At 42.1% G+C, this 24,507-nt stretch overlaps 1 protein-coding gene across 10 annotated transcripts in view; it reads right to left on the reverse strand.

Annotated features, from left to right (window-relative positions):
• rapgef2b (Rap guanine nucleotide exchange factor 2b) overlaps positions 1-24,507 on the reverse strand; it is a 126,003-nt gene that overhangs the window by 5,981 nt on the left and 95,515 nt on the right. For 4 of the 10 annotated variants that reach the window (XM_054793008.1, XM_054793005.1, XM_054793012.1 and 1 more), the window contains 18 exons: positions 21,190-21,321; positions 16,177-16,354; positions 13,591-13,727; positions 11,905-12,063; positions 11,406-11,558; positions 11,168-11,332; positions 9,542-9,649; positions 9,263-9,466; positions 6,758-6,866; positions 6,402-6,678; positions 6,000-6,157; positions 4,217-4,457; positions 3,755-4,138; positions 3,230-3,441; positions 2,735-2,858; positions 2,367-2,390; positions 526-752; positions 281-448 (listed from right to left, as the gene is read on the reverse strand). In XM_054793008.1, coding sequence (XP_054648983.1) covers positions 281-448; positions 526-752; positions 2,367-2,390; positions 2,735-2,858; positions 3,230-3,441; positions 3,755-4,138; positions 4,217-4,457; positions 6,000-6,157; positions 6,402-6,678; positions 6,758-6,866; positions 9,263-9,466; positions 9,542-9,649; positions 11,168-11,332; positions 11,406-11,558; positions 11,905-12,063; positions 13,591-13,727; positions 16,177-16,354; positions 21,190-21,321 — 3,160 coding nt within the window. The remainder of the gene's footprint in view (positions 1-280; positions 449-525; positions 753-2,366; positions 2,391-2,734; positions 2,859-3,229; positions 3,442-3,754; positions 4,139-4,216; positions 4,458-5,999; positions 6,158-6,401; positions 6,679-6,757; positions 6,867-9,262; positions 9,467-9,541; positions 9,650-11,167; positions 11,333-11,405; positions 11,559-11,904; positions 12,064-13,590; positions 13,728-16,176; positions 16,355-21,189; positions 21,322-24,507) is intronic. The other 6 variants (XM_054793009.1, XM_054793007.1, XM_054793014.1 and 3 more) reach the window with 2 other exon arrangements.

The raw sequence follows: 24,507 nt of genomic DNA on the forward strand, positions 1-24,507 counted from the left end.
ATATATATATATATAATGTGCACATGTACTCTTATGAATATAAATGAATATGAATACAAATACATATGAATGAATGAATATGAATGTAAATACAGTTGGGCGACTGATAGGTCTTAGTGCTCTGGCCCTAATAAGTACTAATAACAAACTATATATACTGTATGTACAAATAATTATAATAGTAATAATACAGCAAATAATAATAGATATTTAAATGAATCACAGTCATAAGTTGAATGGAAGGATGAATTATTAATTTTCAAAAAGCATGGATCCTTACCAAAAGGAGGCAGATCCTTGACGGGCACCTTCTTGCGGGAAGGGTAAAGGGCCACCGCGGGCACCTGGAGGGCCTGGTTCCCTTTGGCGAGCTGGCCTCTCTGTTGGCTGGCTGCTCTGGACACCACGGGGGACGTGTCGGGTCGTTTGCCGCCAGCGTTCTTGGGCACTGAAGAGAACAGAGGAGATCGTTTAAGGCAGCCGAGCAAGCCTTTCGGTTCCTAACTCGTGGAGCCGAAAACCCACGCGTGCTGATGGAGGGCTCGCACTGCAGCGAGAGCGTCTGCAGGCTCTCCTCGTTGGTCTCCAGGCTCAGGTTGGACAGATACTGCTTGACCTTGCGGGCCATCTGGGCGTCCTCGTAGAGCTTCTTGGCGTTGAGGAACGAGCTGCGGCGCACTCGCTTCTTGTGGCCGCCCGTCTGGTTGACGTCCAGCACGGCCGCGTTGGCGCTGCCCTGACTCAGAGAGCTGCTTGTGTGCACAGGACGTGCGGCACAAAGACAACAGAGACGGTAGAATTAATTCTTCTGAATGCACAAACTTGTTGGGATGCAGAAATAAAACATGCAGAGAGCCGTATTAGCTTTTTGGGAAAAACATTCCACACATTCCAGGCGGGTGAGAGCTGACAGAAGAGTCAAAAAAGAAATTTCTACAACTCCTAATTTCCATTTGTGTAGCTGGACGCTCATCTGAAGACATCAAGATGCAAAGTGAAGATTTGTATCAGCTTTCTCAACATTTCTCCTCCTCTGCTGATTATCTGGTAAATAAGTCATTCCCAGGATGAAGATCAGATCATGAACACGAGCGTGGTCTCCTCATGAGGTATGGATCTTGTCTTTTGATCTCCTTGTTAAAAAGCACTCTTAATCACAAGACGGGAAGCTCCCGTTTTAGTTTCTTTTTTAGACCCCCACTGACTTCCATATGTTTCCCTTTATGTCTTCTGTAGGCACGATGTCGTCCAGCTTCACCACAAAAATGTAAAGAATGATGAAAATGAACATAAAACCTCTGGCTTGGCCGTCCAAACAAAACCTTCAAAAAATACTCAGCACACAAAGAGTCACTTTTGCTGATAATAAGACTTGTGTAGAAATTGCGTGTGAATGCTGAAAGCTGTACGGAAAATGTGGCATTCCAGGAAAATGCGGACTGTTTACAGTCTTGAGAATAGGTAGCCTGAATATCCTGAATGAATGGAATGTTTCGGTGTGGAATGCTTTGAATTGGTTGAGAATTGTCGTAATAACTCTTAAGATCAAAGTGAATTGGTGTTCCGGAAAGTGTGGAATTTTGGGACTAAAAGGAAAGTTTTGGATGAGGAAAATTAGCCTGAATGTTTTGATGCTGTAATGGTCTCAATTGGGTTGAGGAATATTGGAAAAATTGCTTTCATTTCAATAGAAAATTTTCAGCCTGAAAATGTGGAATTCTGGGAAAACTGGGACTTTTTAGAATGTTGAATCTAGATAGCCTGAATGTCCTGAATGAGCTAAATGTTGGAATGGTCTGAACCGGTTGGGAAATGTGGAAGTGGCAAGAACTGTTGAGATCAAAAGTAAATTTCAGAAAAGTGTGAATTTGGGGGTGTGGGAAATTTGCAGTCGGAATGTCCTGACTGAGTTGAACGATTTCATTTTGGAATGGTTTCAATCAGCTGAGGAATGATGAAAGATGTGGAACTTGTAAAATAGGTCCTTGAACGATGTCCCAGAAAATATGAAATTACAAAAAAAGTGGGGATTTTCAGAATTGTTTGAATGGGCTGAGAAAGGTGGACGTAGTGTCGAAATAGGAATAATAATAATGATAAAAATAATAATATATAAAATAATAATAATAATAATAATAAATAATAATAAACAGAAGAATTTTGGTGCGATATAAAGTGCGTGCGAGTGTGTGTGTAGTTGTGTGTAATTGTGTGAATATTCTTCCAGTCCAGACAATCCTGAGCAAAGTGACCTTTTGCTGCTGTGCAGCATGTACAGTATTAGTAAGCAGCGGTTAGTCCAACCCGGTAAAGCAAAGCAGGCCAAGAAATGTGGAAGCACAGCAGGGAGGGCTCTCCAAACTTACCCTAAACTTCTCCACTTCTTCTTCCTACAGGGTGGGTGCCATGAACAGAGAAGCATGATGAGCAACGAGAGAGAGAAAGAGAAGAAGACAAAGCTTAGGACAGGAAAGACCACGCAGATCACCAAAAGTAGAATCAACGTCACCACGGAAAGGTGCCCGCAAAAAAAAAAAAGCCACAGGAGAGGTGACACCACCGGGGGAAGACACTGTGCGCAACTTATGTCAACGTGTACACGATGCAACCGCAGAGGCTGCTTTACACACACAAAAGCGTGGAGCAGAAAACCAAAGGCTACAAAACCTGCCAACCTACAGGGGGAATCACCTAAAATCTTTTTTTTTTTTAAAGCTTCTAAAGACCTCCTTACCGGGTCCTGAACATGAGGGCGGGGTCCATATTGACCGAAGCCATGCGACCCACATGGCGGATTTCTTTGGCAATCATCCTTAGCTTCTCAAAGTTCACCAGGCCGTCCACTTTGGAGTCGTTACCTGAGACAAAGGAAAGACATGATTGGTTGTGCCGTAACATATGATTCCATTTGATTGAATTTATAAAATAAAATACATTTTTTTGGTGTAGCTGTGTGTAATTGTTTTATTTTAGAATACAATAATTTTAGAATGCAATAATTTTTTTTTTTATTTCATTTGATCTATATATATATATATATATATATATATATATAAAGTAATATTATGTACATCAAGTTTACCTACACTGCAAAGATTATAGCACGTTAATTGGAGAGGCTGTTATTTCGTAAATGTGAAAGTCATTACATACGACAAGTTCATTGTTTAACAATGATTCGGAGCGCACAAAAACGTGGACAGGAAAACAGTTCTCTCTGGCCACATACCTTCGTGCAGGAAGGTGAGATCCTTCTTGATGACAGGGAAGAGAGGGATGATGGGCGGCTGCAGGTTCTGATTGTTGAGGACGTTCCTGTACTTGGCCATGTTCCTGGAGGGGTCGAAGAGGTCCTGCAGGTCGCCAAAGAGCTTCTCGTACTTGCTGGGAAGCTTCTCCCACGTCCCCCGCAGCCTCGAGACGGGCGCCAGGTTCAAACCGCTGCGTAGGTAAAAGCCGCAGTGTTAGTGGAGCAAAACAAAGGCACAGAACGTCGTCAGTCGATGCTAACCGCAACTTAAATGGAACGCAGACCTCTGGCAAGGCCAAGTAGTGCAAAAAATGTCCATCTGGACATGGGTTGGTCAGAAAAATGTACTTGTCAGGCCATGCAGTTCCACAATAATTACAACTGTCAACAGAGCCCCAACTGCTGGAGCTGGTGGAGCCAAAATTGAACGGGTTTAACACTTCTGTGTCATCCTGTTAACCAACTCTGTTAAAAATAAAGCAAAGCTTATATTAAGGCTTTTACCTGATGATGGCAAACATGGAGTTGAAGTTCTTGCACTCGCGGCAGTGCAGCGCGATCTTGATGAAGTGCTTGACCGTCTTCATGCGCTTGAGCTGGTTGGGCTCGCGCGTCACCTCAGTGGCCACCCAGAAGGTCTCGTGGTTGATTGCCTCCTCGAAGCGCTTGAGGCTGACCGAGCCCGCCTTGGAGCGCAGCTTGAACAGGTCGTCGATGTACTCGGTGGGCTCGATGGCGCAGAAGAGCTCGAAGGCCCGCATGGACAGCTGCGTGGCCACTTCCACCGTGCTGAGCTGCAGCAGTGAAATCTGGCCCTCGCGGAGGAGGTCCTGGGCGTCCTCGTCGGAGCAGAGTGTCTCCGTCTCCATGTTGCTCTTCAAGTAGTATCTGCGGGTGTACATATTTTTATTTGTAGCATACCCGCAACTCTCACTTCATACTGAGCTGTCGTCACGGCGCTAGCACCTTCCACTGAGCTGTATCCTGTCTGCTAGCTTAGACAGCTGGTCTGGTAGCCGCCGCTGCTTGATGACGCCCTCGGGGGTGACCGACACCTCGCATAGCGAATAGGCCTCAGGCGCCGCCGTCAGGGCAAACTCCCTGATGGCCTGGACCACCACCTCCTTGGCCGTGGTGTCCTTCCCGATCATGATGTAGCGCGACTGTTGATCTGCTTTGAAGACCCGCAACACCTGGTCTGACATATCTGAAAAAGACAAGTTGGAGTGAGCATCTTCTACAGGCTACCAGCTTGGATTTCACCACTTGCACAGGGTACTGAAGTTGGATTTAAACTAGATGGAGTGAGGTTCCACAAAACCTGCATCCAACACAACTTCAGCACCATCAGAGGTTGGCAGCTGATATTTCATTGATTGAAGCATTGCTGGCATGTAATTTATGATTCTAACATTGATATATTCGTGGCAAAACACACATTAATTAATACATTTTTAATAAATCATGCTGTTTTGGGGTTGAATGCAGCCTATTAGTCAAACATATGCATTTTTAATGAAGTAATATCCAAACGTAAGGCATTCAGAAGACGCATTCAAAGGCGTTGAGATGATATGTAGTATTCTACCCTGGTCACTAGGTGTTAGTAATGCTCTTGTAGTGTTCGTTTGTAGTGTAACACGGGCTACTGGTGCGGCTGTAACCCACGCCAAGCTAAAACTCCACTCTGAACCCACAACGTTACGTCCTGTCTGCCTCCCACTCAGCTCCCCTCGCACTCAACCACATTTACAGCAACACACACAAGCGTGAGTCTTCTTTATGTCTTATTTTCTCTGATTATGTCTACTATATTGGGGTAATAGGAGAGTAAAGGTGATTATGGAGTGTTATTCCATGTCTAGCGGGCTCTAATAATGTTAAAAAACGCATTTAGAAGGTCATAAACAGGTTTTCTATGCGTTTAACTACAAAAACATTCTATTTATACTTCGCAGAAATTCAATAATCACAGTTGTGTCTGGAACCAATTTAACCGCGAAAAACGACACCCTCCCATAAATGAATATTGTGCGAAAAGAAAAAGAACTAGTTTCATGCGTGTGGTGGAGGAATACAAAAGAAAACGTCACTTTTGTTCTTTTTAACTTCTTTCCATTTATGATATTCCCCAAGCTTGAGGCATACTTCTGATCGTAATGCGTCAAAGAAAAGGAAAGCGAAAGTGACATTTAGATATCGCAACGTCGCTCAACATTGGCTGCGTGCTCGATCCAAGCTGCTCAAACATCATGGGGGATAAAGGTGGTGTCTTTGAATACTTGTATGTGAAAGGATCTGCTCCTATGCAATGGCCAGTGATAACCAAGCAGTGTAGTGGTCTCCGCCTCCCAATAAGCCTGTCTCTCCCACACTTGCAACGCCCCTTCCAGTGTGCAAGACAATCAAGGCTTTTTCCCCCAATAGCCCCTCCGCCATCCCCGCATTCCTTCAGATTAAATCCATTAGTGGGATTGAAAAGCCTTAATTGCAAAGGACGACAAATCTCCCCACCATAGAAAAACAGCCATGTGCCCACAAGAGAAGGAAGGGTCAGAGGTCGGCGCAAGTGCAGATTAGCTTGACTCAATTAGCCCGAGTGAAAACAAAAGCTTTACTGTAAATTAGCGTAACTGCTAATGAGTGTCAAAGTCTGCATGCTTACTCGGGGTGACCGAGACTGGAAGAACACAAACAACATGTGAGATGGTGATGGTATGTAAAGCTAGCTCAACGCCGTCGTGCTCACCAGGCTGATTGTTGAAGTCCAGGATGCGGTGGTGGGACTGCAGGAGGTCCGGGTTTGAGGATGAGAGGTTGCCGCTGACGGGCAGCGCCGGCGGGATCTGTTTGGACTGCTTCATGCCCACAATGCTGTCATCCTGCGACTGGCCCACGCACACGTCGCTATGGCAACCACACAGAGACAAACCAGTGAGGCTGCAGTACAGCCAACAACAGACAGGGGGAACACTTTCATCTCAACAGTGGTGGGCAGGGGGAATCCAGAACACAACCAACAGGCTTGTCTTCCTTTGGAGGAGCTTTACTATTAAATGAATATGTCTTTTCTGCCATCACATCATACATATTATCTGCTGCCTGCTACCACTTTCATAACACGCTCAAAGGATACGAAAGAAAAACTTACTTGTAGGGCTTAGGGGGCAGAATGCTAGTGAGCGTCTTGTCGAAGATCTTCTTGAGCTTGTTGCGTCCCCCCACAGTGTTGGTCTTGGCCTTCTTGCTGGCCTTCTCCAGGCCCATCACCTGCTCCACGTCCACCGCCAGGTCAGGTATGGAGTAGCGGCTGGCCTTCTTGATGTCCCCGATCTTGGGGAGGTGGGGCGCGCCGTTCTTCCTGTCGTGCTCCTCCTCGCCGTCGATGTCGTGGTCCTGCTCGGGCCTGGTTAGTAGTTCTTTAAAGACTACATTCGGGAGCGTTTCAGACTCATTAGTTGTACGTTCTGCCATGTGCTCACGTCTTGTGTGGCGTGCTAAGCTTACCTAACAGATTGGTTTTCACAGTTATGGACAAGTGGGTGTTGTTCTTCAGAATCTCGTTGGCTTTGCTGAGTTGGACATTCTCAAAATTCTGACCATTCACCTCCAGAATCTTCATAGGACAAAAAGGCGGAGAGAGAAATCTGTTAATGCCATAAACACCATTTCTCTCTGCAGCACAATGTGTACTCAAAATCCTCTTTGGCGTCCAAAGTCTGGCCCAGGGGCCATTTGTGGCCCGCAGCTCACACTTTTTATAAATATAAAATGAAACATGGAACGCATCAGATCATTACAAAGGATGACTCGTGTCATGTTCGGGCTTTGCGGCGCTGTGTGGCGACCCTGAGGATGCAGAGAGCAGGACCAAGCGCAGGTAAAAATGTCTCGTTTATTATTAATGCTGCCATACAGCGACAAGAGTCCAATGAAGAGCAGCAGAAAACGCAAACTATAGTAACACGCTCCGTCAAAAGTCAGGAAGACGCACGTGAACTAAATAGGTAGAACTCAAAGTAGCAACAGGTGTGCGAAACAAGAAACGTAAAGCAGGCAACCACAGAACATGGCAACACAGGACAAACGACAAAATAAGACCAAAGAAACAGGAACTACGGCATAAAAAGGAAAGCAACGCAAATGGTCAGGCGGGCTAACTACGGCCATACTGGAAAAAAAAAACATTAAAAGGTTACCAAAAAATAAATACATAAATAAAGCAGAATTTATAATGATAATTATATATAACATATTATGCATAATATATAATATTACAAATATATATATTATATATAATAATACTATTACACACAATTATACATATATACATAGTATTGTGTCAATGTGTATTTGTGTTTTATATATACATGATATATACTTATGTTATGTTATATATATAACATATGTTATATATATATAACATATGTTATATATATAACATATGTTATATATATATAACATCTGTATTTCATCTACAAATCATTACCTAAATACTACATACTGTATCTATACTTCAGATATCTCAATGCATTTGTCTTTTATTTGTTTTTACAATTTGTTTAATATATTTTAGTTAACTGTAAAAAAATATAAAATAAAGAAATCACAGAGAAGAATGCATGGGCCGAAAATAATTATTGAATTAATGAATTTGTTAATTGTTAATTCATACGTTTGAATTATTTGGGAAATATGTGGGAAATATTGGTTCATTTTTATTGAACTCATTACTTTTAATTGTAGATTAAAAGAAAAATAAATAAAAATAGAAATATGTATGCATTGTGCTATATCCAGCCCTCCTCCTGTTCAGCTATGACTGCTAATTGTTGGCAGCTACTGTGTGTGTGTGTGTGTGTGTGTGTGTGTGTGTGTGTGTGTGTGTGTGTGTGTGTGTGTATGTACGCGCACAATACGTGCATGTGCCTGTGCATGAGGCGTGAATGAGCGACAGGCATTAACACCACTCAAGCTCATTCAGTTTAACCCATTATTGTGAAGAATATATACTTTTCTTTCTTTTTCCTTTTGCACAATCTGTTCTCTGAAACCAGTATTGGTAACATGCTAGTTGGTGGTGGCGTTCTTCGGAGCCAAGGAAGGATAGCACCTTTAATGTGAATCAAAAAAAGGCGAAAACTATCCAAATGCCCACCCCCCATCCTTTGTTTTTTTCTGTATGCAGTCCTTGGTGGAAAAACTTTGGACAAACCTGCTCTCGCACTAACAAGCTGTCAGCATGTGGAGGGAGAGGAAGTCTCTTTGGAGAGGAACGTAAGCAAAGGCGGACATTCTGTGCTGATCCCAGGCCAGTAAACACGCTAAAACCACCAATTAGCCAGCTAGCCGATATATCCGCTTACTGACCGCTTCCCGGAGGATGACTAAACTATACACCGTGCACTGATAACGACGACGCACGTGACTCCTGGCGGAATGTGTTAGCAAGTAAGGCGAGCCAACGCTTCCGAGCGGGTAAGCTTCCGACGGCGGGGAGGAAACAGCTGCGGGGGATGTTTGGATGTTGGAGGGGACTTAACGCGCATCCAGACACACTCAAGATGGTTTCCAGGATTAAGGGGACTTTGGAGCTCAGAGTACCGCTGAGTGTGAAAGCGGTTGTGGAGGTTTGCGAGGTGAACGCCAACACGGCGTGCCTGCAGCCACTGGCAAGAGCGCATATGCCAGGGCTTCCAAAAACCTTGTTTGTTCTGCCACAAATATAAACTCAATCTAAATTCCTGTAGGCCAGGGATGTCCACACTTTTTCCAGCAAGGGCCACATACAGAAAAATGAACGGATGCGTGGGACCACTTCCATACATTTTGTGCATTAAAGATGCTAATTAATGTAAGCTATCTGAACAAAAACACATCTTAGCTTTGACTTATACCTCACAAAGCATAGTGTCACATCTGAATAACAAAAAAATGAGATGCAGGCCGAAAATGGCCCTCCGGCCGCACTCTGGACACCCCTGCTATGGTCAGTGCATACGAACATCATACCTGATCCCCGCGTTTAAGGCCGGCCTCTGCCGCCTTGCTCCCAGGCTCCACGCCATCGATGAATATGCGGAAGCCTTTCTCCTGCCCACCGAGGAGGCTGAAGGCCAGCGGCGCCTCCCTGGATGGCTTGGTCAGCGTCACTAGCCGCGGCTTGGCCTTGGCGGCGCACGCTATGTTTAACAGTCGCAGGTGCCCGCACATTTTCTGTAGAAACACGACAATGTAAGGACAGCACATTTGACTTAATTATGTTCTTTTTTTTGTGAGGATGAAACATACTTCTCTCTCTAGGTTGTTTTCAAACTCTTCCAGAAAGTGAGTCATGGCAGGGTCACCCTCAAAGTCATTGAAGTGATTGTTCACCCACAGCAGGACCACCCGTGTGACCTTGAGACAAGACATGAAGCACAATGTTTTATGTTTTATGTTCATACATTTTCTATTCACATTATTAAAGATTGAAGGATTTCTTTAGCCAACTGATAAAAAAATAAAAACAACCAATGGTTAGATGAGTCTGACTATTTCAATTGTAAATGATACTATACACTGTACATTATGAAACTATATAATAATAAAACATTTGAATAAAAATGGAATATAAATATGCCCTGCGATTGGCTGGCGACCAGTCCAGGTTGTACCCCGCCTGTCGCCCGAAGTCAGCTGGGATAGGCTCCAGCATGCCTCCGCGACCCTAATGAGGTGAAGCGGCATAGAAAATGGATGGATGGATGGATGGTAATATAAATATATGAAAAATATAAAACATAAAAAAAATAACATAAAATTAACATTAAAACACAAAATTTTAAACCCAATATTTTTATGACCATAACTGGATGCCAGGCTTATTCTTCACCTTTTTTTCATTTTAACATTTTTTTTTCAAGTTTTTCAATAATTGTATTTTCAAAAATGGACTTCAAGCTTATTTGTAGAACATACCTTTATATATATATATACACACACACATACATACACATACATTATACATACATATATATATATATATACATTATACATATACACATTATACATACATATATATACAGTATATATATATATATATATATATATATATATATATATATATATATATATATATACACATACACATATACATATATATACATATACACATTTTATATATATATATATATATATATATATATATATATATGGGTCAACTTTATTTTCATTTTAATGTATTTGTTGTTTTTTCTTTTTAAAGCCTAGACGAGGCTTATGAATTTAAAAAATATATATTTAAATAGTTGTATTTTTAACAATGGATTTTAAGATTATTTGCATATTTGCATATTAATATAATTTTTTATTTTAAAAATGTTAGGACCCAAAGTGTCCAGCTGTTTTTAATTTCTCCATTGCATTATTTGTTTGCCTTGCCAGCTTACTTGTTCAAGTGTTTTTGTTTTACAATTTAATGAAAAAACATAAGATTATTGGGCTTATTTGTTCAAAGGAATAAAAGAAATATTGTTATTGTATTCAATAGTTTTATTTTGAAAAATGGATTTGAAGATTATCAATCTAAAATTGTCGGGCTTTTTTAATGTTAATTTCACAAATTGTATCTAGCCAAAATTAAGTTAAAAAATTGACATTTTTTAAAATTATAAAATAATAAAAAAAAATTGTCATTTTATTTTGCATCAAAAACCAATCATGTGTGACATATTCAACATTCCTGTGCAACCTCACCTTTGACGTTACACATTTTATACATTGTTCATTGTTTAGTCATCTTTTGTCTACTTTATTTATTATATTTGGTCATATTTCATTGTAAGTACATGCATATCCGTGTGTATATACACTCCGCTGGAGTGACACCCAGGAAATGTCAGGTCGAGAGCACCACGGCAGCAAAGCTGTCCATACCTTGTCCCTGAGACTTGGGTCGTGGAACCACTCCAAGAGCTTCTTGCCCACGATCATGGGGCTGGAGAGGAAGGTCCTGTAGGTCAACAGGAAGTCCTCAATGTAGGTAGGGTCCACCACTGAGTGCTCTTCCACCAGGTGCATGGTGAGACGCTCCGATGTGCCCTGAGAGCAAACATTGGTGCGTGACCAAAAGATCCCACTCCAGCAAGAATGTTTGGCCGACAAAAACACTCACCTTTATGACAATGTGTCCTTTCCTGGTCCCAGTGCGGTCCAGTTCCCTGTGCTCCTTCACCATGACGATTTCGCCTTCTTCTTCCACCTTCTGCATGTTCTTCTCCACCTGGTTGAGGATGCAGCAGTAATCCTGCTGGGCTATGCACACAAACTGCACACAAGAGAGGAAAACAAGACACATGTTTTGTATTCTGAGGTCCAACGTCAGATGTGGCTCTTAAAACACCAAAGTCGAGGTGCTGACATTTCTTGAGTGAGGAAGAAGGAAGGACAGTGCAATGCTTGAAAATGGACCATTAATTTGTCCCCTGGAGAGCGTCACACTGTCAACATGAAGCCCTGAAGCGCCGTTAGGGGACGCCCGAGTGAGAACATTAGCTGCAAACGACCTCAGCTATTAAAGACAGCGCTGGCAGGCACGGAGACCACCTGAATAGGAGCTGCCTTTTTAATGGTGCCAAGGTTTGTGACACGTGAAGGAGACAGGAGACTCTTACCTGACAGTCGTCCACCTTGGTCTTCATGGCGCCCTTCATGTACTCCTTCTCCATGGTTGGTGACACCCCAAAGCTGTTGCCCATGCACAGGATCTCAGTGCGCCCCTCGGGGTACGTCACCTCCACCGAGCCGTTCAGGATGACCGACCACGAGTCGAGCTGCAGACGTAAACATCCTGGTTGAATGTTTAGTTGTGGGAAACACCGCCCTCTTCAGAAATAGCCATTGTTTTCTCATAAAAAACATTAAAATCACCCTATGTTGGTAATAATGTATACATTATATGTGTTTACATTGTTATTATTAGCTAATTAGGAAAAACAACATAAAAAAAACCTACAAATGAATACAATTCAATACAATTGGTTAGGACATCACAGCATACCATAGCAACCCCACATACTACATATCATGCAAGACATGTTTGAGTCAGTGAGCAGTGAAGGGATTGTATTTGTACTTTATTTTATCCCACAGCGGGGAAATTCACTACTGATTGAATGTGTTTTAACGTTTTCTTTAGCTTATTTTGTGTTTTGTGTGACAGCACAACTCACATTGGCAAAGAGGGAATGTGAAATGACAACTATAGAACCATTCAAATTTCCACAATAAAAATTTAATTTGTAGCGCCCCCTATGGATTGTGCTACAAGAATGCCTTGGAAGACATGCAAGCATACATGCCACACGTATCCTCAAAGTTTTATTATCACTAGGCAAATGATCAATGACTTCTGGACAACTCCTAGTCCCGCCTGCATCCCCAAAAAGATTTTTCGCTTGATGGCGGCCATGTTTTCCAACCAATCTTGCTGAAATCCTAAACACATGTGCTTGTCAGCCCCCTAGAGATGTGTACCAAATTTGGCGGCGATTCGACTAAACAAGCTTTTGTAACAGCTTTTGTTTTGTCGAGCTGTGCCAAAATGTCCAATCAGTCCGACTTATGGGGTTCATACTTTGGGGTTTAATAGCAGCGCCTCCATGTGGTGTACTGTATTTGTCTCAGCTAGCTTGGTAGCTTACGTGAACAAATACAAGGGATGATGTATACTGTTTAGCATAAACAGTGGTTCAGTTAACATTTAAGATGGCTGCCTGTACTGCTATGATGGCAGTAGTTTGACACTGGAACTGTAAACCATGATTCTAATTTCAAAGAAATGAGAGGTCGGCCAGCTTCATGGGTAGGATTTTCCATGTGGAATTCCTTAAAAATCAAAGTGTGAAGGCAAACCTTTCAGCTGGACTGCAGAGACAAGCTCAGTGAACCCTGACCAGTGCCACATTTACTGAAGTGTCCTCGGAGGCAAAGTTCTCCTCTCCATTGTTGGGCCACATTACAGCCCAAGCCTACCAAATTGTCTCCTTTCAAAGCGGTGTCACGTCTCGGCCACAGCGAAGGGGGGGGAATAAAAGCCCAACGCCTGCTTCAGCCGCCCGAGGGTTCCGACGAGGAGGACCGGCGTCACAGGACGATCGTCATTCAGGTTTAATAGAGCAGAAAATACATCAAATGGGCGAAGATTCACTGGCGCGAGAGGTGAGGCCTCCGGAGAGACGCACATAGAAAGCATTTAAAACAAAGTCTGGCCTTGTGTGTGTGTGTGTGTGTGTGTGTGTGTGTGTGTGTGTGTGTGTGTGTGTGTGTGTCGTGTCATGTGGAGCTGCAAAAAGACGCACCTCCTCGCCGTCGTTGAGAACGATGGTGCCGGCGCGCTCCACCACAGCGAACACCATGACGGCGCAGAGCTCCCGCCTCACAGACATGGTCATGTTGGCGAAGGCCGGCAGTTGATGCATGAACTCCAGTAATTGCTCTGCGAGAGAAAGCGAGAGAGGCAGTGGAGGTTAAGAAAAAGAAAAAAGCATCCAAGTAGAGCGAGAGATGTGACAAGCAGCCCGTCCTCGCTGGCACTGTGCTCTCTGTGCTCGCAGCCACCATCGCCACAGCGGGCAGCCGAGACACAAATCATCATGCGGACGAGTTCATGTCCGATATCAATCTGATCGAACGCGGAGTGTGGTGAGGCAGCAATAACTGCTCCCACTTTACTCAGTGACCTCTCAGTGAGTTCACTGCAGCCTCTAAAAATCCCCGCATCACTGCAGCTATCAAACATTGTCTTGTTTTGAAAGTGTTTTTTTTGCCCGTAACACTAAAAATTCCCTGTTTGTGGCACTTTTAGTACTATTCTGCTGTTGTTAGCAGGCTAAGTGTTAGCAAGTTGGTATTTTAGCCCAAATCCCCATAATAAGTTGCATACATTTACATGGAATGACGCAAAATCACGATAAAAATGAACTTTTGGTACTTGGTAGCCACTCGCTTTAGCATTTTAGTACTTTGGATATCACATATCACAATGAGATTTAGCACTTTAGCCATCTATTGGAGCAAGACATGTTCTCACGATAGCACAACATATCCGCGCAGGTTGCTAGCATGCTATCTGTTATAATGCTGGACATTTTTGGGGGATTTTCCCCAAATTAAAAACGGTGTCAGGACTTAAGCATATTGCCTGTCTTGCTTTGCGCTTGCTTTAGCATTTTAGCAATTTGCTCGCCACATTGAGTCTTTGCACTTTACAAACCATTTATTGAAGCAAGACATGTTCCAATGATATCACAACATATCACAACATAATCCACGTTATTAATACACCGCATGAGTGTAGCTGTATTTGTGACATATTTTTATCATAAAATGTCCCTGATAGCAGCATGTTAGCATGGAAGTCATAACTAACAGTTACACCACAAGTTTTGGTTTGAGTCGGACCTTCTGGATTGGATTAATGACGCCTCACGAGGTTCCACTCTACCTATCTTGCTAGGATCTACCTTTAGCATTTTAGCATTTTGCAGATCACATTGAGAGGGCACTTTAGAAACCATTTATAGGTTATTACAACATATCCAGACAGGCTGTTACCATGCTAGCTCTTAGCATTGTTAGCGTTTGTGTTTGTTGTGCATTTGTTTCTGTAAGCTAACCCCTCTAGTCCTGAACCACCCATCCAAAAGGGTGCAAATTTGTTGTAAGTGTGCAGCCCTCCTACCGTGTGGACTGTGCAATTACTTTTTTGACAAATACACCACACGCCAGCACTGGTATTAAACTCTATTAGTCAGACTGACTTGAAATTTCCCACACAGCTCAATGCTGTCTACCAAACACCCGCTGTAACTTTAGCGTGTTTAGTCCAATCCCCACCAAATTTGGTACACACCTTCAAGAGCCTGACACGCGCATGTGTGTACAATTTTAGCAAGATTGTTTATAAAACATGGCCGCCATCAAGCAAAACATCTTTGCAAGGGGCATGGGGGGACTTAGCAACTAATTGGCCATAAGTCACTGAGCATTTTTCTCATGACGATAAAACTTTGAGGTTGTCTGTATTACATGTATATGTTAGCATGTCTTCCAAAGCATTTGGAGCCCAACCCATAGGGGGCGCTACAAACATCCCCTCTTGACTGCACATTTGCAGCATCACACTTTTGACGTCCGGAAGAGGAACGCATCCAACGTTTCTCCGCACCGTCATGGCCGACGCTGACCTGTGTTTGGCAGGTTTTTGAGTGGCGCTGCGGAAGCGCTGAATGTTTAATGTGCTGGGAAAGGTGCAGCCAGAGGATGTGCCGAGAGTGACCTAGAAAAGCCTGCTGGCATGCAGGAGGAGGTACTGCGGGGGAGATTAACCATGGAGCAGGAGGAGGGCACTCGCTCTGTTCTCTCGCCACAGCCAACGCATCCTCCTCCTCTTCCTAATTGTGTCAACATGTACAGCCATGCCTGTTCCAAGATGACTGTCACCATCAAGGTGTCATGTGTTTGATGGGGATGTTACTGCAGGCCTGAGACGACCCAAAAGCTTTGTCATGGGACAGCAGGGTGTGGCTTAGCAGCATACTACAGCAGATCCCAGCCATTTGGGGGTGTTACGTTCCAAGACCTCCAGTAAATGGCAAAAAAAAGTCCTAAAAATAGCCATTTTTCGCAATTATTTTCCGTCATGCCCCCAAGGCACAGACACTTCTTCGCAATGTGCCAGCCTGTCTATTGTTGAGCCGTACAAAATTTTTATTATGCAACATCTGATTAAGTGCAATGGACATGTCCAGATTGCTGATGCTAATGGCTAGCGTGTATATGGGATTTCCCATGTCAGTTAGCATCGAGCTAGCGCATTTGGTTGATGTTGAACGTCTCAGAGAAATGATTTGTGTGTATACAATATGCCTCTCACACACACTCACCTATGTCATCGTCCGTCCTGTCCATGGGGTCCTTCTCCAGGCAGTCCCGCACGATATCCCGACTCATGAGCGGGTCCGACGCTCGCTCGATGTCCTCCTCGTCATCGTCCTCCTCCGAGTCCACGGCGGTCTCCGGCAGGCCGCTCAGGTCCATGTCGCCGGGCTCGTTCTCTGTGGCCTGCGGGTCGGAATAAAATCACCCGGCTGTTAGTCAACAGTGGTATTTTGACGGCGTGCCGCATCGTGTCTGACCCGCTAAGCAAGCAAACACTCGGCCCAAACTCCACCAGCGACTAATTCCAAACAAAAGCCAAACTGTTGTGCAGATGTGACCCATTTTGTGAACAGGATTTTTTCTCAGCACGCAAACGAGCTAATTAACTGCCAAGTTCTCCTCTGCCCTCTGCAAACGCCGGCGTGCGCCTCTCAGCAACATCCCGTTCTTTGAAAGCCGGAGAACGTCTGGAAGTGAGAAAATGAACCTCAGTCGAGGAAGAGCAGCAAAGTAATGCAATTACTTGTGCTTGAGCGCTCCCAAAATCATCAAAGAACGTATCAGCCTGAATGTCAGCCAGCCACACTGGCGCCTCTTCATGCTCACCTAACTTGACACCCGTTTAAGAAAGCAATCCTGAAGAATACAACACAGCGTCCTCACCTGGACGCGATGCTCATTCAAAAGGGAAGAAAAGCTCGACTTGGCAAAATGGCCACAAAATTCCAGAGCCAGACGCATTTTTGCTGTTTTTCCCAAGGAGTCCTTGTGCCCTAAAAGTCGCAACCGTAGCCTTGAGCCATAGCCGCTCCAACGCCATGTGCGAGGGCGGGAGGAGGGCTCATTAATGATTCACGCCGGTGTCGGCGAGGACGTTTGGAGGGCGGGGCCAGGGCGCGGCCCTGCGTGAGAAGTTTTGATTACTAAAAAGAAAGCGGCGTCTTAATCTCTGCAAAGCACCGCCGCAATCTGCCGCCAGAAAATGACAAAATGAGAGAAAAATCAGCACAAATGCATGAAATCAGAGCGTGAGCTAAGAGCATACACATGGCAAACGCTGAGTAATTCTCAGCATCTCTGAATTTAAACAAAGGCTGCCAGTGTTTTTTTTTCTGTCATGAGCGCATCAAAAATCCATAAACGTGCAGCCAGCGTGAAGAGGCAGGTGCTGTTAATATTTCATCAGGGCTATTCTTGGATCAATGCTTTCAAAGGCCTTCTGAAGGACCCATGTCATGATTTATTCAGGCGCAAAACAGCGCTGCCGCGTTGCCCCGGCCGTGAAAAAGGTGCTCTTCCGGGCTCGGGCCGAGAAGACGAGCAGAAGGGAGCGGTAATTAAGGTTCTGGGTGTTCTACTGCCAAAAAAAAAAAAAACAACCCTCCAAAGCAGGAGTCAGCACTTCCTAAAAGGCTGCAAGGAAGCACTTTATTAGTTCCCAAGAGGCAGAGATTGTACAAGCAGGGTTACGTCATAAAAACACAAGACAGTCAGGTATGATGATATTGCTGACACCATGTTGAAGAGAGCCGCTGCCATATTGGCCGCTCACATGAGTACCTGTTCACACCATTTACCAGTTGGTGCCATCAACTTAAGTCGGGGGTGTTTTCCGCTTAGGGCCACGTAGTATAAAATGAAAGGATGCAACTTTGCCATGTTGATATTTTGTAAAGCAACACGTGTAGATATGCTAAGAAGTTATGTATATATTTCAAGAAAAAATTGCATCTCAGCTTTGTCATATAGATGAAAAAGTCTATTATTAGTACAAACTTTGCGCTTTTTTTCCCCATTTTTACTGTTTAATAGTCCAAATTTTATTTTTTTTTCTTAAATAATCTTTGTAAATTTTCCTTTATCATATTTTGACTTTATTCCCATAATATTATAACTTCCCCCAACCTCATTTCCCCAAAAATTCTACTTTTTTTTGTTTTTCACATTGACTTAAAAAATGTCTTTTATATTTCAACTCTATGCTACTAAAATGACATTATTTTCCTCATATTACGAGCTCATCGTAAAATTATAACTTTTTTCCTCATTAGAACGTTCCTTTTTTCTCTTAATATTTTAACTTTAATCTTGTAAAATTACAGCTGTTTTTTTTCTAGTTTAAAAAAAAATCCAACCATTCCAACTTTTTTCTCATAATATAACTTTATTCCCATAATATTGTAACTCTTTCCCTAACCTAATTTTCCATAAATTACAACTTTGTTTGTTTTTCATATCATTATGAATTAAAAAAAAAATAATAACATTTTCTCTTTGCTATTTCAACTCTTTGCTACTAAAATAATATTTTTCCTCATAATATGACCAGTTTATTTTCATAAAATCACTTTACTTCTCATTACAATACGCCTTTTTCCTGTTAATATTTTGACTTTAGTCTTGTAAAATTACAGCTAGTTTTTCCATTTCTACTGTTTAAAAAAAAAAAATTCTACCATTCAAACTTATCTTGTAAATGTTTTCTCATATGACTTTATTCCCATAAAATTATAACTTTTTCCCCAACCTAATTTTCCATAAATTACAACTTTTTTGTTTTTCATAACATTAGGAATATTCAAAAAATAAGGTCTTTTTTCTTTGATATTTCAACTCTATGCTACTAAAATGACATTTTTCCCATAATATTCTAAATTGCAACTTTTTTTCCCTCAGAATACAACTTTTTTCTCTTAATATTTCAACATCGTTGTCCTAAAATTACAGCTGTTTTTTTTCATTTGTGCTGTTTTTTCCCCAACCATTTTAACTTTCTTCTTGTAAATTTTATTCTTGTAATATTATTACTTTATTCCCATAATATTTACACTTTATTCTCATAATATTTTAATTTTTTCCCCAAACTAATTTTCCAAAAATTACAACTCCATGATGTTTTCTTTGTCATAATTTTACAACTACAATTTTTATAATAATAATATAATATTTTTTCCTATATTTTCACTTAATTATACTAAAATTATTTTGTCCTCATAATATGATGGTATTCTTGTAAAATCACGATTTTTTCTTGTTACATTACATATTTTTTCATAATATTTTGACTTTATTCTTGTAAAGTTAGGCTGATTTTTCAATGTTTGCTTTTTCTTTTTTTAAAGTAATTATACCATTATAAAGTGTCGTGGGCCAATAAAAAAACAGCTGTGGGCCACAAATGGTCCCCGGGCCGCACTGTGGACACCCCTGATTTAAGTCCAAATAGCTGAGGTCTATATAATCCAGTGGTACGTGACATATTTGTGGTTCAGTACTCGGGTCCTGACCAAAACCTATTATGTCCAAAGGCTACGCGGTAAAGAACATATCCATAAACTTGATGTTTCTGTTTCACATTTTGCCTTAAGTGAACCGAACCACACCAGAGTTCACTGACAAGCTGACCGAGACCCATCTCACAAGCAGTTTGGGATGATCACATTCATACTTCAACCAGCAGAGCAAATCCACCAGAGTTCCTTCTAACTGAGCACACCAAGTGGGTGTTCCATGCAGTTGCATCATTTCTCAGATGAAACCCGTGTCCTGCACTAAATGACCGAGGTTCAGGGTCAGTTCAAGTCCTGCCGACTGGCTGGTAAAAGTAAATGACAGCTTATATTCTTAAACAACAGCCGCCGTTTAAGCCCGTTTGCAGTGGAAATGTGCAAGGGGACCCCCGTGGGGGTCTTATAGCTAAATCCAAAAGGGGTCAGATGGTGATTAAGAGCAGGAGAATTACTTTTGGCTTCATTACTGTGTTTGTTGTTGCTTATTTCTTGTCTTCATACCTCCTCAAGCCTCAACAGATATGAACAAGAGCACTCGGAGAGCGCATGCATTCATCACCGGCAGGATGAACTTAACGAGCTGTGTCCGCGTTTTGTTACCTTGCCACAGCATCCCACCAGTCCTGTAGGTGGCACTAGCGCAAAACCAGTTCTTCACAATGACATTGAATAACAATGTTTGACTTTCTTGACTCATGCTACACGACTGATGGAACTCACTCAAGCACTTAACACTGTGCACAAAAAAACAAATACCACTTGTATCATAACATAGCACATACGTATGATTAAACTGTGTACAAAAATAAAATAAAAATTCAAAATGTGTAATTGCCAATGCTTTTTTTTACGAGAAAAAAAATCAGCAAATCGTCTTGCAAATGTTACCTCACAGCTCAAAACACACAGCAAACATTAAACGTCCTGATTGGACGAAGAGACTGAAACGAGGAGATCACAATGGTCACATCATTGTAGCTCAACCTAACGCACTAAACAAGCATTTTGCATACTTGAGCGCACACACACTCTCTCGAGTGACAGTGACAGAAGGGAAGGAGACTGGCGGTGCTTGGATTATGTTGGTAAAGGAAAATAAATATGGAGGAGCTGGAAGGTTAAAAGCAGTGTCAGGACACACAAAGCAGCAGCAAAGGTTGTGGAGGAAGACGACACAATAAGACCCTGCGTCTGTGTATGTGTGTGTGTTGACTTTCAGACAGGCGCACCACAGCGGCTGCCAGATGGCTTTAAGATGGGCATCGCACATGGGGGCCCAAGAGAGCGCGTCCAACCCGTCAGACAGGACGTAAACACAAACTCTCAGCTAACACGCACGCACACACACACGCACACTGTCATATAACAAACTATTTAACAAACACACTGTACACGCTTGATTATGAGCGATGCACTCAGAAATAGACGCACAGCAAGTGGCGGCGTGGGCGTTAAGAGGCTTAGTTGTGGTGTACCGTGCCACGTCCGCTGTCACAAGATGTGCTTTTTTAAGCAGTTTTATTTACTCCTGGGGGCGGGATTGCTACTTTGATATCCATCCATCGTTTTGCGAGCTTATCGGCCGCACCCGTGATGCTAACATCGCATTTAGTACTCACCTTCACAACCCAGCTTAATAAGACGCCTTAGAAATGTCACATGAGAGCGTGTCACACCCCCTCGGTGGTCCTGGGGAATGGGAGGGGAACGCGGGGCCCCGTGCCTCACCTGGTAAATATCTGACAGGCTGCTGCTTCCAGAATCGCTGGTGATACTACATCCTGAGTGGCTGGAGGACACGTGGGTCACCTGTGGGTGCAAGCCGTCAGCCAGGTGAAGTCTGCTGAAGTCTGCGGGGAGCTGCACATACACACATAACACACACACATACACGGTCAATGTGGGGGGGTCCCAGCCTGGCATGCAAAACCAACACGACCGCAGACCAACGGCGAGGCGTCGGACAATACACGTAAATGCCATCAGTGTGAATGTAGCGCTGCATACAAGTACTACGAGACGTACACCAAAGTAGGTGATCTAGGGTTGCCATGACAACCTAATGTTTTTTTTAAATGTGTTATGTTGATGGCGTATGCAGAGAATTTTATGAAAATAGGGCACCAGTAAACAATCACAGATCTTTTGTCACATGTAGAAATGGAAAATGACATGTCAAACATACATCATGTCTATTCATTGTAACAGTAAACATGTTTTTGAACTTGGAATCAGACAATTAAAAAATAAATAAAAGAAAACAGAGCACAATTTTTTCTCAAACTTGCTGTAAAAAATGTAATAATAATAATAATAATAATAATAATAATAATAATAATAATAATAATAATAATAATAATAATAATAATAGCTCAATTAAATAATTTTTTAATGATTATTTCTCATTTTTTTTCATAAAACAAAAAAAATATTACCTAGGAATTAAATGTCACTTAGGATGACAATGAGGGAAAAAAAAAAAGAAGCACACACGGGAAGCGCAAATGTAAAAAATGACTGATAATAAATAGGAATACATAGCTCAATGAAACGTTTTTATGATAATTTTACTTTTTTTTTAAATAAACCAAAACAAATCATATAATATTAAATGTCACATTAAAAAAAAAATTTTCCATAGAAATCAACGATGGGGGGGAAAAATTAACAAAAAAAACCCCAAAGAAGCAGTGAATGCAAACATTTTTTAAACTAACTGTAAAAATAATAATAAATAAGTCAAAATACCTTGGTCAATGAAAGCATGTTTTTTTTTCATAAAACCAAAATAAATATTTAACATTAAACATCACATTAAACATAATGTTTATTTTCCATAGTAAAAATAACAGTAACTGACAATGAAAAATGACAACAAAAAAAAGAAAAACAGAAACAAGCACACACAGGGAATGCAAAATTGAGACCAACTGTTAAAGGGGAAAAATGATAATAAAAAAATATATAGCTGATGAAAGCATGTTTAATGGTTATTTTTCTTTTTTTTCACAAAACAACACAAAGATTAAACAAAACATTGATAACAATAAATATATATCTTGATGAAAGTGTGTTTTTTGTGATTTACTTTTCTTTTTCATAAAACAACAAAAAGATTAAACAAAACATTTTTTCAATGGAACCTGACAATGGAAAATACACAAGCCCCGACCCCACAAAAAAGACAAACGTGCACATAGGAAGTACAATAACTTCTGACACTAACTGCAAAAAATGACTAATAAACAAATACAAAAAAACATCTAAGTCAGTGTTCTCAACAATGAAAAAATGACAATGTAGATACGTTTCTTTCTTGGGACATCTTCACTATGCATTGGGGAGTTATTTTGGCACAATGTTGCTAACATGAAAATAAACAAAGGAAATTCACTTAAAAGTGCAAAGATTATGATAAATTGAGACATACACCTTAATTGGTAGGCGTGCATGTAAAAATGTAACAGGCAAAAACATTGCATAACGCCCTTTACAGGCATTGTTAACAACGCAGAAACTCCTTTTACAAACAAGACACGCTCTGCATACGCAAGGGGAAGTTTCCTCATTAAAAGCAGCGAGTTACTACTTCATACTGTATAATTAGGAGCGCTGCAAAAGAGCCAACACTAGTTTATCGAGGGGGGCGATTATGAAACGTTGAACAGATAGAAAACCAAGTATCACAGGAGGTGGTATACATCTGAAAAATACTCCAATTAAAGAGAAAAAAGTGATGTTTTTCCTAAATGTAACGATGCATGGTACATGAGAGTCATGCGGGCTGACGTACGAATGCAATCAAACGGGCTAAAGTGGTTCACGAGGTCTGCGCGCATAAATATTTCATGACCCGATGTTTTATTTACCGGACTTACAGATGATACCCAGCAGGGAGGCCGCGCCACATCTGGCGATGGCAGACCATCAATATTACATCTGTGCGCCCCCCCACCCCCGCCACCAGTGAAATGTGGCGCACGGAAGTGGGTCGCCTCGCTCGCGTCGGGCCAAATTCGAAACATCTCCAGAGTACTTATTTATACGCTTGCATCGTGTCGAATCTCCAAAGCAAACAAGCCCTGGAGATACATTTATGTATGTACATATGGTGGGGGTGGAGGGGATGAGGTAGGGGTTTTGCCACAAAACTCCAAAGTTACAGAAAAATCACTGAGAGACACCAAGTTGGGAAAATTAGCCCTAAAAAGAGCTTTGACATTGAAACTTAATAACATTAAATGGGCTCAGGATTGTGATACCGTCCACAGTATGAGGTCTCACTCTGACACCCCCCCCAACACACACATACACACAAGTCAGGAAGTTAATTTGCAAGTAAATGGGTTTGACAAAACGCCACTGAAGTGCTCGTCTATGTTGCCGTTTATTTCAAGAGTTTTGGAAATGGAAGCGAACGTGTTGAGCCACCAGGGCCAAATCTGAGGAAGATCATGAGATTTGACTGAAGGACTTCTAAATATTCATCAGATGGAGCAGAAGCAATAACAATGTGCTAAGAAGGAGTCAGATTTTGGAACTCGGGGACATTTGAAGAGATACCAAGAGTGCGGTGAACTGGAGGTGGGATGTGATTGCGCGGTGTCAAAAGATTGCCATCCTGTTTAATTATCCGGCTGGCTGCTCCGCACCAAATTGGTCGATCAGAGGGGCCGGTCATTCGCCAGCCCCACCCTCGGGGTACTGTCTTCCTCGTCTGCTCGACTTCACTCGGACTGCCTCCTGCAGCAGACCGTGACGTTATTATTTCCGGGCCGACGCGTTTGTGTGTTAGTGCGAGGAATGTCTTCGTTTTCAGGGGTTGAGGAGTCGGGTCCAGTCACAGTTTATATCTGATACTAACTTACTCTGGAAGAAATTACCCACAAACTACAGGTTAAGAACTGAGGACTGTCATTGGCTGGCAGGGGTCTCACTCAACTGTATCTTCACGACTGGCGTATTGCATCCCAAGGGACAAACACTTGGGTCCTACACCATTCTCTCAGACTATAGAGCTGTCCTATCTAGTCTTTGAGCATGTAC

Source organism: Dunckerocampus dactyliophorus, chromosome 11 (assembly GCF_027744805.1).
Source record: "Dunckerocampus dactyliophorus isolate RoL2022-P2 chromosome 11, RoL_Ddac_1.1, whole genome shotgun sequence".
Lineage (NCBI taxonomy): Eukaryota > Metazoa > Chordata > Actinopteri > Syngnathiformes > Syngnathidae > Dunckerocampus > Dunckerocampus dactyliophorus.